This window comes from Catharus ustulatus, chromosome 14 (assembly GCF_009819885.2).
Source record: "Catharus ustulatus isolate bCatUst1 chromosome 14, bCatUst1.pri.v2, whole genome shotgun sequence".
NCBI classification, from domain to species: domain Eukaryota; kingdom Metazoa; phylum Chordata; class Aves; order Passeriformes; family Turdidae; genus Catharus; species Catharus ustulatus.
The window spans coordinates 615,696-627,451 of record NC_046234.1 but is presented as its reverse complement, the minus strand read 5'-3'; the positions used below and the strand labels follow the sequence as shown (position 1 = coordinate 627,451).

At 57.8% G+C, this 11,756-nt stretch overlaps 1 protein-coding gene across 2 annotated transcripts; it reads right to left on the bottom strand.

Annotated features, from left to right (window-relative positions):
- Positions 1 to 280: 280 nt before the first annotated feature.
- ARHGAP36 (Rho GTPase activating protein 36) lies at positions 281 to 11,164 on the bottom strand. 2 transcript variants are annotated; one of them, XM_033072416.1, is made up of 12 exons: positions 11,060 to 11,164; positions 10,465 to 10,542; positions 8,910 to 9,070; positions 7,234 to 7,296; positions 6,079 to 6,335; positions 5,432 to 5,627; positions 4,661 to 4,716; positions 4,365 to 4,515; positions 3,829 to 3,977; positions 3,304 to 3,474; positions 2,837 to 2,934; positions 281 to 2,037 (listed from the first exon to the last, which is right to left on the bottom strand). In XM_033072416.1, exons 3-12 carry the CDS (start codon positions 9,022 to 9,024, stop codon positions 1,899 to 1,901), a joined length of 1,395 nt encoding a protein of 464 aa, XP_032928307.1. In that variant the 5' UTR covers positions 9,025 to 9,070; positions 10,465 to 10,542; positions 11,060 to 11,164; the 3' UTR covers positions 281 to 1,898. The 2 variants fall into 2 exon arrangements, with proteins under 2 accessions (XP_032928307.1, XP_032928306.1); XM_033072415.1 differs by having other exon boundaries at positions 8,910 to 9,038.
- Positions 11,165 to 11,756: the final 592 nt, after the last annotated feature.

The following is an 11,756-nucleotide window of genomic DNA, read 5'->3' as shown; positions in this document are numbered from 1 at the left end:
CCCAAACAAACAAATCCCCACACAAACTCCTCCAAACACCCCCAAACAAACAACCCCAAATACCCTCCAAACATCCCAAACAACCCCAAATACTCCCAAACACCCCCAAACACCCCAGAATCACCCCAAAAACAGCAGCAACTGCCCCCTAAAAGCAGCAACCCTAAAAGCAGTGACCCCCTCCAACAGTGACCAACCCCAAAACAATGACCAGCTCCTGAGAGCCACCACCCCCCCAAAGAGACTCCCCCAAATATTCCCCACCCCAAAAGCAGCCAGCCCCCCAAAGCAGACACCCCCAACAGCAACAACCCCTCCCGTGCCAGCCCTGGGGACCAGCAAAGATCCAGACAGAACCTTCCTGATTGCTTCTGAGGTGACCCCAGGGCTTGCAGGGGCAAAAAGCCCACAAGAACAGAACCTGGAGCGGGACAAAAGCCAGGCAGCCCCCCCAGAGCGGGTCCAGAGCAATACCAAGGCTCCATGGGTGAGTTTGCAGCTCCCTGGAGAGGGTTTTTATTTCGTGATGCTGGGATGGAACAGCTCCAGGCCAGCCCCGAGTGCTCCAGCAGCTCCAGGGCTGCTCCCGTGGCAGGCAGAGTATCTAAGCAGCCTGGGCTGCCCTCAAGTGGAGTTTCCAGCAATGTCCCATCTACACTGCCAGGGGCAAACACCCTTTATGGTTCTGCAGTAGCCAGAGAAAGCTGGAGCTTCCCAGGGAGCTCCCCGTGCCCCCTTGCCCCCTTTACGGTGCTGGGAAAGTGAAATCCAGCAGAAATTTCCTGCAAAGAGCTGCCTCCTGTGTCAGCATCCCTGTCACATCCTGGAGTCATGGAATCACAGAACATTTGGGTGAGAAGGGACCCCAAAGCCCATCTAGTGCCACCCCTGCCATGGACACCTTCCACTGTCCCAGGCTGTTCCATCCAGCCTGGCCTTGGACACTGCCAGGGATCCAGGGGATCCACAGTTGCCCTGGGCACCCTGTGCACTGTTCCACCACCCCTGAAGGAATCTGAAAGGCTGCTCTTGCAGCAGGTACAATCCCACCCCGAGCCACGGCTGGACACAGTGCTGGTTTCACAGCTGTCACTCGAGGGTTCCGGTGGCCTCCGGAACCTTCCACAGCCTCATGGTGTCCCAAATTTATCTGTTCCTCCAGACTCAACAGCTTTGCTGCCCTCTGGAGCTTATCAGCTCCCAGAGGGTCTCAGAAGCTATCTCACAGCACAGGCTCCTCCGGGAAGTGTTCCCCACCCATCCCCACTGCACTGATCCACAGGGAAGGAACTCAGCAAAATGAGAGTCCAGCCCTGGGCAGGGCACCTGAGAGGGCCTGGGTGCCTTCAGACCAGGGCTGGGAGCAGGCTCTGGTGGAATGTGGAATATTGTTGGTAGAAGTACTGGTTTATCCCCAGAAGTGCCCTGCTGGGGCTGCCCCATCCCTGGAAAGGTTCAGGCCCAGAAGGTCAGCCTGGATGGAGCAGCCTGGTGCTGTGGAAGGTGTCCCTGCCTGTACCAGGGCCTCACTGCCCTCAGGGGGGAGAATTTCTCTGAATTTCTCTGTCTGGCCATGCCCTCTGGCAGTGGGAAGCCATTGCCCTTGTCCTGTCCCTCCAGGCCCGTACAAAAACATTGGGGTACATGGATAATGTCCCTCTGAGCCATCTCTGCTCCAGGCCGAGCAGCCCCAGCTCCCTCAGCCTGTCCTCCCAGGAGGGATGCTCCAGGGATGGAAATCCATCCCTGAGGTGCTGGGAGAAGGAAGTGGCAGGGCAGGGCAGGGCTGAGACCTGCAGGGAGGTGCCAGTCTGGCAGGTGACCCCCAAAGTGAGCCAGGGGCTGGGTTTTGCTGGGAAAAGCCGCCTGGTTTTGTGCAGAGGGCTGGCCAGGGCTCTCTAGATGCCGACGTCCAGGTTTAGGAAGGAGATGTTGCTGAACAGCTCCGAGGAGACCGATCCTCGCTCCAGGCTGTGTGCCCAGCCAGGCAGGGCAGATGGAGCCTGCTCCTCCCCAGGATCCTCACGCTCTGGGCTCCTAAGGAACCAAAAGAAGAGAGAGATGCTGCTTGCAAATGCTTCTCCCAGATAGGCTCAAGCAGTGATCCCACAGATCCCAGACTGCCATCTCCAGACAGCCCCAAAGGGAAGGTGAAGACTGACAGGCATGGATCACTGAATCCTGGGTTTGGGTTGGAAGGGACTTTGAGGAACATCTAGTCCATCTTTCCTGAGACCAGGGTGCTCCAAGCCCCATCCAAACTGCTATGGAAATGATCTGTGGTGCAGGAAAACCCTTCCCACAGGACAGTTCATGTTTACTGAAGAGTCCTGAGCTCCATGAAGACTCCTGAGCATCTCCTGTTTCCCAGGATCCCATTTCCAACCATTCCCTACTTCCATTCCCAGGGGACAAACCCCCTCCTGTGTTATGTGCCACGGGACATGGGACATGAGGGCATGAGGTCCTTTCAGGCACCACCTTTAACCTCAGCACAAGCTTCAGTTCCGAGGCTGGATGGGACACCCAAAATGTGGATGTGTGGACAGAGCTGGGAGCCCCACATAGGCCCAGGGGCAGGGAAAAACTGCGGGGAAACGAGGACACCAAGGGTGGAGGAGGTTTGGAGAAGGTAGAGGTGGAGCGGGGATCAGGTTGTGACACTGAGAGGCTGTCACTGGTCCCCGTGCCCTGGGGGATGAGCAGGGTGTGCTGTCACTGGTCCCTGTGCCCTGGATGATGAGCAGGGTGTGCTGTCACTGGTCCCTGTGCCCTGGGGGATGAGCAGGGTGTGCTGTCACTGGTCCTTGTGCCCTGGAGTCCCTGGGGCACTCACAGCACGTCAGGGAACTTCCTGCGCAGCAGGTACTCGATGACATCGGGGTCTGTCTGGAACAGCCTCCTCAGCACGTCACACTGCATTTCTGGGGACACCTGGGGAGATACAGCCATGCCACTGGTGGGGCCCTGCCCTGGAGGAGCCCAGGACATGGTGACAGACCCAGAGTGTTAGTGTCACATTCCACACCCCTCCCAGGGCCTGCAGGATCTCAGCCCCTGCTTCCCCCTCTCCCATCCCCAGTCCTTCAGCTCCCTGCAGACCCCAAAAATTTCCATAAAGAAACTTGAAATGGCACATGCCAATAGACCTGAGGGGACTCTGCTGCCGGCAAGTGCCCTGTGGGAGGGTGAAGAGAGGATGGGCACAGACCAAGGTCTGCATCTCTGACAGGGATAAAATCCTTTCCCTGCTGCTCGTGGAAGAGCTCAGAGGGAAGGAGGGTCCTGAGGAGCCCCATGTACCATGAACAGGGAGTGGTGGTGCTCGATCAGCCTCTGCAGCACCAGGATTATGGCAGCACTGTCCTCAAAGTTCAGGGCACCAGCATCTTTCTCTCCAGGCTTCTCCTTCTGCAAGATGTTGGGGCCAAAGACTGTAGCCAGGTTTGACACTGTCATTTTATTGCCAGGGATCTACAAGGAAGCACAGAAGGACCTGTGGGCTGTGGGTGCAGTGGCTTGGGATGTGCCAGGGTATCCTCACCCACCCCAGGGCAGGAATACAAGGGCTAGGTGAGGGTGAGGTGTTGGTCTGGGTGCACTTTGCTCCTCTCTGAGCTGCTGGCAGGGCCAGCACAAACTGTTTGAGGTGCTGGAGCCCACACTCATCCCATTCCCACCTGCCTCACCTCCCCACCTTCCCCAACCACACTCCCAGGGGTTCTGTGGAGGGTTTGTGTTCTCCCCAAGCCTCCACCCAGGCTTGCACAGCTCCAGCACAGCAGCCCGAGCACATTTCCCCCAGCAGCTCTCCTGGAGCAGCCTTACCTGGCGGCCCTGGGGGTCCCAGGAGCTCTCAGCGTGCCGGGCCACCTCAGCCAGGAAGCGCAGGAGGCGCAGCAGGGTGTCACTGTGGCAGGGGGGCAGCAGGAACAGCAGCAGCTGCAGGGTCTCCAGCTGTGCTGGTCCCTCCATGCCTGGGAAGAGGGGCTGTTAGTGAGGGTCCCTCCTCCACAGCAGCCAGGCTGCTGTCCCACCCCTCATCTCACGGCATGCAGAACCCAGCAAGGGCTGTGCTGATGTGGGATATTGCACAGCCCCACGGACAAAGGTTGTGGGATTTTCATAATCCAATTCCAAAGAAATCAAACCAAACCCAGGGATTCCAGCAGCTGCACAACACCCATCCCATTGCTGTGCAGAGGCTTTGGAAAAGAAGGGGGGTGAGGAAGGATCAATTCCTGGCAGTGCCCAAAGCCAGGCTGGACAGGACTTGGAGCAACCTGACCGAGTGAGACGTGCCCACGGGATTTAAGGTGCCCCCAAGACAAATCCTGCCGTGGCTCTGCCCCACAGGTACTCACTGGCTGTGCTGAGGAAGGCCCCATAGAGCTCTCTGGGAATCAGGGAATCAGGCATATCCCGCAGAAACTCCTTGAGCAGGGCAGCCACATCATGGACACTTTGATGCTCATCCAAGAAAACATCCAGCCCTCGATCAAACTCTTCCCTCAGCTCAGAGATGGAAGGAGAAGGATGAAGATCACAGTCAGTTCTGGTGTTTGAGACCTCTCCACAGCAGTGTCAGCTCCACCCATCTCCACGAGCCTCTGTCCCCGCCAAGGCACAGCCAGAGCATGCAGTGAATGTCCCCCTTTACCTGCTGGACTCTTTTCTTGGAGCTCCCAACACGGAAGATGCCGACAGTGTGGAGCCCTGGGGGACAGACAGGTTAGAGCTGGGCATTGTCACAGCTCCCTGATACCCCCACTGCTCCTGGGGACAGACAGGTCAGAGCTGGGCATTGTCACAGCTCCCTGATACCCCCACTGCTCCTGGGGACAGACAGGTCAGAGCTGGGCATTGTCACAGCTCCCTGATACCCCCACTGCTCCTGGGGACAGACAGGTCAGAGCTGGGCATTGTCACAGCTCCCTGATACCCCCACTGCTCCTGGGGACAGACAGGTCAGAGCTGGGCATTGTCACGGCTCCCTGATACCCCCACTACTCCTGGGAGCACCCCAGCACTGTGGCAGGGCTGCTCCTGCACAGCTTTCCCTTCTCCAGGCAGTGAGGGAAAGGAAAGGCTGTGGAGCTGTGAGATTTCCTGGGGTTGTCTGTGGGAAGGGAGGAGATCCCATCAAATCCCATCCCTATAGTCCCTGTAGTGAGAGCTGGGTGTGCAGGACATGGTCAGTGACACACACAGTGACATTTCTCCTCCTCTGGTGCTGCATCCAGCCCAGGGGACTCTCCAGACGAGGATTTTTGGGAGATGCCCTGCCCCAGGACCCACAGAATCATTCAGGTTGGGAAAGAGCTCCAAGACCTTGGAGTCCAGCCCTGGGGTGAATCCCACGGTGCTCCCTGCACGGGGCCAGGCGAGGATGTCCTGGTGAGCGCACACAGGGAGCTGTCCCAACCCTTACCGTGCGTCTCAAGGTGTGTGCAGCACCTGTCCACCACCCGTGGCACCTGCCAGCTGATGGGGTTCAGGCTCAGGGGTCTCTTCTTGCCCCGGCTCCTGCGAGGCTGAAGCTCGTGGGGGTGGCAGAGCTGCAGGGCCTCCAGCAGCTTGGACGTGTTGTCACCCAGGTCTGTGATGGAATCCACGGACATGGCCCCCTGCGGTGGAGCAGAGGTGGCAGAATGGCCCCACAGATCCAGCACTGCCCTGAGATCACGGGTTTCTGGGAAAGGACAGCACCCAGAGCCACCCCTGCCCTGGCAGGACACCTCCCACTGTCCCACTGCTCCAACCCCAATGCCCAGCCTGGCCTGGGGCACTGCCAGGGATCCAGGGGCAGCCACAGCTGCCAGGGCCTGCCCATCCTCATGGGGAACAATTCCATCCCAATATCCCATCCAGCCCTGCCCTCTGGACCCTTAAATGTCCCCCTGGTAACCTCAGCTCCAGGAGAGCTGTGCTGTGAAGATCCCCCCACTCCATCCCTGAGGGGACTTGGGGACATCCCCATTTCCCTGGGGACAGCCTGGGACACAAGCAGCTCAGTCAGTGAGAACAGATGGTGGGAAAGCCCGTTATTGCTGGATGCAGACAGTTTGGGGTCTGTACCCTGCGCTGGCTCCAGTAGCTCCTGTCCAGCAGGGTAGGGGAAGGCGGCTCCTCGGGGCAGCCCCCGTCGGGTGCCCGGATACAGCTGGTACCCACTGCCAGCCTCCTGTGCCTCTGAGCCCGAAACCTGGTGACAGTGGCCTCCACCTCCAGGCAGAGCCGGCGGCTCCTGCCCACGGCCTCCTGCAGCCGCCGGCAGGCACGGTCGTTGGCGATGACCTGGGGGAGCGGCACCCCAAAGGTGTGGGGGGAGCACTCTGGGGAGATACAGCACGAGGGACAGGCACTGAGGGAGCTGCTCCTTCCCCAGGGAGTGACCCCACCTTCCCTGCCCCCAGGAGCACCTGCAGTGGCTGCTGATTCCCAAGGAGCGGGGCACACAAAGGTGTGGGAGACCTGCGTGCCACAGAGGGGACACGGCTGGGAAATGGGGACAGGAAGGACATACAGGGCACTGCTCTCCAGCAGCCTGCTTCTTGGAGCCTGTCCCAGCTTTTCCTGGAGCTTCCTTCCTTTAACTGGCTACAGCCCCATGAAGATCCCCAACAACTTCATAAATCACACAAAAAAATCCTTCTCCAATTCTACCCTCCAGTTTTCTTTGCCTCAGCTATGCCTGCTCAAGACAAGTCCTGCTATTGGTGGTGTTTTTCCCAAATGAGTGTCCCTCTCCATCCCTCTGGCTCTCCTCACCCCTAGCCTTTGCACTGCCCTGCGGTTTTACACCTGGAGCAGAGCCACAAACCCTTTTTGGTAAAATATGAGGCACTAATTTCAGTAGTGTCCTTGAGTGGGCTTTGTACTGGTGTGGGGAAGTTCATTCCCACCTGGCTCTGCTCTAGGATTCTGTGTGCCCCAGGGCTGTCACTGAGGTCCTCCAAGGCATGTTAAAATAGAAACTGGAAGCAGCAAGATTGAGGCAAAATGGGCACAATGACACATTTATGGGTGTTCGCCTGGAGAATGCATTTCCCATCACACACATTCCACACCTTTCTGTGCCTTCCCAGCTCCAGCAAGCTCCTGCCCCTCCAAGAACAGCAGAACCACCTGGGGTGAAGGATCCTACTGGATTTGGGCACCTCCCACCCACCAGGAATCCCCCATTGCCCCCGAGAGCAGGAACAAAGCCCAGGTAAGAGGGAGGCTGCTCACCTTTCCTGTCCTTGGAGAAGTTCTCCAGCTTCTGCAGGATGGATTTGATGCCTTTGGAGCCATCTAGGCGGAGAAGGGGAAGGTTCAGCAGCAGCATCTCGGGGCTGGCTCTGCACAGCTGCAGCCAGGGGACACTGCAGTGACAGCCACATCCTGAGGGGAGCCAGGAGTCCCCTGGGACACACGGGGGGCAGCAGCTGCCAGGGAGCAGCCTGGGGATTGGACATCACTGCCTGGGGACAGCCTGGGGATGGACATCACTGCCTGGGGACAGCCTGGGGATGGACATCATTGCCTGGGGACAGCCTGGGGATGGACATCATTGCCTGAGGATGGACATCACTGCCTGGGGATGGACATCACCGTTTTACAGAGCACAGACATAAGGAGCTGTATCAAACCCCATCACAAATCCCATCCTGCTCTGAGGAATCCCACCTCACACATCCAGAGCAATGAACTGAGAATTCACTCATTGCCCACCCTAAATCCTCCCAGGACACATCACCCCATTCTGGCTCATACTCCTCATTCCTGAGGAATTTTCTTCCTAGGAACAGCTTATATATACATGTTTGGGTTATTTTCTAAGGCTTAGAGGAAAGCTCTGACAGCTGGAATGAGGAACATGAGTGTAGAAGCCAACATAAATTATCCAGCAGAACACGGACCAGCCAGGAAGGAAATATTGGGGCTTGGGGTTTGTTTTTTGGCAGTGCACTGGTCCCTAGAGGAGCTGCTGCTGCAGGGTGTCTCTGCAAGGGGGATCACAACAGTCCAAAAATAAAACAAAACAGAAAAGGAATCAGGATGTTTGAGGTCAAAGCCCTCCAGGGACTGGTGCTGCAGCCCTGGAGCCACTGGGAGTTGTGGGAAGGAGAGGGGAGCTCCGTGAAGCCATTTCATGGCATGAAATCTTGGGGATACTAGGATGGGAAACCAAGCCTGGGTGTCACCCCAAGCACTTGGTGCTCATTGTGAGGCTGGGCCTGGCAGAGGATCCCTGGAGCCTCCCTCCTGCCCTGAGGGTGCAAAGGGGACTGGAGAGCCCCAGACTCCCTCTGCACCCCCAGCCCTGGTTTGATACTGGCATCCCCTGCTCTGCTGGGATGCCAAAATACGGCCCAGGGCAGAGGAGGCACATCAGGAGCGTGAGAAGTGAATTTGGGAAGGAGTCTGGGAACCCCAACTCTCTGGGTTTGTTGATAGGGCATCCCTGGGAACCCTGACTGGGCCTCTGTGCTCCGCTCCTAAATTTATCCACCCTTTAATGTCCCAGTGTATCATCCCCTCTGCCCTCAGCCCCTTTCCAGCACTGGGCCTCAGAGCTGCACATGGATCCAAACTGCAAATCCTGTCCCACCCCGAGGGCTCTTACACAGCACAGGGGAGACCTCACCAATTCTCACATCTCTTTGGGTTTGGGGTTGGAGGGTCAAGTTCTCACACTGCTGTGGACACACAAAACCCCCATAGGCTGATCAGGCCTTGGGGGCTCAGAATAAAGCAGGAATGAGAAATGAAATGGATCAAAACATGTCACAAATGCTCTTCCATAACCATCATCCCAGGCTGTGGTGCAGGGGGTGAGCAGCATGAATAGCTCAGCCTCAGCATTCCCTGGCAGGAGCCCCTTGTCCCATCATGTCCCTCCTGTCCCATCCTGTCCCCTGTACCTCTGTCCAGGCTCAGGTGTCCCCCGGGCAGCCTCTCCTGCAGCCGGAACAGCGCCAGCTCCTGCAGCCTGGCCCTCTCCAACTCGGACAGGTTCTGCAGGGCCACAGGTTGCATCCCAGGGCTGGCTCCTGCCCCAGGGGCCAAGCAAAGGAAAACACACCTGTGTGAGAGGAACACACGGCAGCGACACCTGCCTGAAGAGGGGAATTTCTGGGAGCACCCCAGGGAGTCTCTGCAGCAGGCATTTGTCCCTCTGTCCCCTCCCCAAAGAGCCAGTGGGGCTGCAGATGCTCCAACCACATCATCTCTTTAACCCTCTAAGCAAAGGCCTTGGAGGCATCAGGAGAAGAGATTTAGGTTTGATATTGGGAGGGAATTGTTCCCCGTGAGGGTGTGCAGCACAGGGTGCCCAGACAAGCTGTGTTTGGCTGTCCCTGGAAGTGTCCAAGGCCAGGGTGGATGAGGCTTGGAGCAGCCTGGGCTGGTGGGAAATGTCCCTGCACGGAAGGAGATGAGCTTTAAGGTCCCTCCCAACCCAAGCAATTCCACAACTCCGTGATTTATCTCTCTTAAATCATAAAAAACTGCACATGCCCAGAGGAGCCAAAGCCCTTTACCCCTGGCGCAGGCTGGAGCACAGCCCATGGACACACCCTGGGCATCCCATCTCCTCTGCCAGAGCTTTGGGGAGCTCTCCCCGTTGTGTGCAGGCTCTGGGGGAGCCCACACAGGGACCTGGTTCTTCACCCCACACTGACCTGGCTGCCTCCTCCTGGTGCCACCTCCTCCTGGTGCCAGCTGTGCCACCATCCCAGCACCAGCACGGTCCAAAGAGCAACAGCAGCCCCAGAGGGAAGACAGGGCTGAGGTCAGAGTACAGGCTCTGAAAAGAACCTCCCCAGAGAGGCTTAAGGCAAGAATGAACAATAAATGCCTGGAAGAGTCAAGGGATGAGGGTGAGACCCCCAGAAACGGGACAAGGCTCCTGTGCCAGTCTCTGCCACCCCCCTCCAGCCCCTCAGACTGGTTTCTGCTGGCCAGGTTTGAAATGTCAGTCCCTAAAGGTATTTAGAAAGTTACATAAACTAAAGAAGAAAACAAATATAAAGGAGTTGTTTAGAGTTCCCTGTAAGGGCACACTGAAAAGGGAATTCTGCTCCATCCTGGAATCCCACACTGGTTTGAGTTGGAAGAGACCTCAAAAACCACCTCAATTCCACCCCTGCCCCTTCCACTGTCCTAGGCTGCTCCAGCCCCAATGTCCAGCCTGGCCTTGGGCACTGCCAGGGTTCCAGGGCCTGCCCACCCTCATAGCCAGGAATTCCTTCCCAATATCCCATCTGAATCTGCCCTCCGTCAAATTAAAGAGGTGCAATTCAGGGATTTTTATAACTTCCATCCTGGGGCCGGAAACTCCTTGTTTGTCACAGGTGAGAGCATCTCCGCATGCCAGCGACAGCTCTTGCTGCACCCAGAGGTCCCAGCAGGGCGGGAGCAGCTGCTGGGGATGCAGGGATGGACAAACCCCCAGAGGGACACACTGCAGGGAATTACCTCTGTGCAGGTGAAGCTCCCCGCTCCAGCAGAGCCCACAGCTCCAGCCTGAGCAGAGTCCTGGGGGATGTGGCTGCCCTGGGGTGAAGAGGAGGAGGAATCCCAGTTAGGAGGGGGAAGGCAGAAGGAGAAGCCCAGACAAGCTGCTGCTTATCTGCCCCAGCACAGGCACCACTGGAGGAGCCCTGTGACTGCCACCACCACTGGCATTGCAGGAGTTAACCCCAAACACCTTCCTGCCTCTCAGAGTGATCCCTGTGGATCCCAGGGGACAGGGATGGGTGTCCCTGTGGATTCCAGGTGACAGGGGATCTCACTCAGCCTGGGTAAGCACCGGGCTCCCCACAAGGAAGGAAATGGTGGCACATAGCAGGGGCAAAGCCAGAGCCCCACAAAAATCCAAAATTCCTCCTTTGGAGGGGATACCAGAGCAGGAATCTCACTAACTCAAAACCAGGACTGGTGCTTATTTCAGGAAATCCCCTGAGGAAAGCTCGGTCCAGCCGCCCCCTCCCTTCCCAAGGAGCAGTGGCTGCTCCCCCAGCTCCAGCTGCAGTTTCTCCCCTCCCAGCTGGAACAAAGGGCCTACATTTACCTTGTGTATGCCCTGCAGTAGCAGCAGCAGTAGCTCCTGGAGCTCCCAGCTCTCCTTTGGGACGATGCTTTCACAGCAGCGTCTCCTCCAAGGCTCCGGGGGCCCTTCCAGCCCACAGGCAGGAGGGGAAGAGAAGTGATGGGAAGGAGCTGCCACAGCCAAGGGGAGGAGAGAGGGGATGAGAATGTGAATTTTCTGCCAAAGAAACGAGAGCCAGAGGCAGCATGTGGAGAGAGGGCAGGGTTGGGTGGAAGGAGCTTCTCACGCTGGACACAGAGCCTTGGCTGGGATCGCCCATTGCTCAATCCCCTCCATCCTCAGCATCCCTGCTCCATCCACGAGCAGCCAGCACAGCCCAAAGCACCAGCTCTGCTGGCAGGTGGAACCTAGGCTGGGAAGAGCTGCCTGGGCTGGTTGGTGAGGGCCAGGCTCCCAGCTCAGCTCTCCTGGGCTCCACCAGGGCACCTTTCCTGTGACAGGCTCTGGCACAGGCTGGGCACACAAATGCTCCGCACACCCCGGGTCCCTGCAGAGCTCTGCTGTTGGGGAGCTCACAGACCTCATGGCGTGGAGCAACAGCTCAGGTTGTTCCCAGAGAGTTACAGACCTTGGAGAGCCTCCCAAACCTCCACCAACACCCAAACTTGGTACTTCTTTGCCCATTAACGCTTCCACGAGCCCTTTAGGGCCACAGCCA

Bases quoted from the DNA above. Each gene is read 5' to 3' on its own strand.
- ARHGAP36 (XM_033072416.1), bottom strand. From the start codon at position 9,024: ATGCAACCTGTGGCCCTGCAGAACCTGTCCGAGTTGGAGAGGGCCAGG. The intron at 4,717-5,431 runs GTAAGGGTTGGG...TCTGTCCCCCAG, and splicing joins CACACACCTTGAGACGCACG to GGCTCCACACTGTCGGCATC. The intron at 2,935-3,303 runs GTACATGGGGCT...GTATCTCCCCAG, and splicing joins ACCACCACTCCCTGTTCATG to GTGTCCCCAGAAATGCAGTG.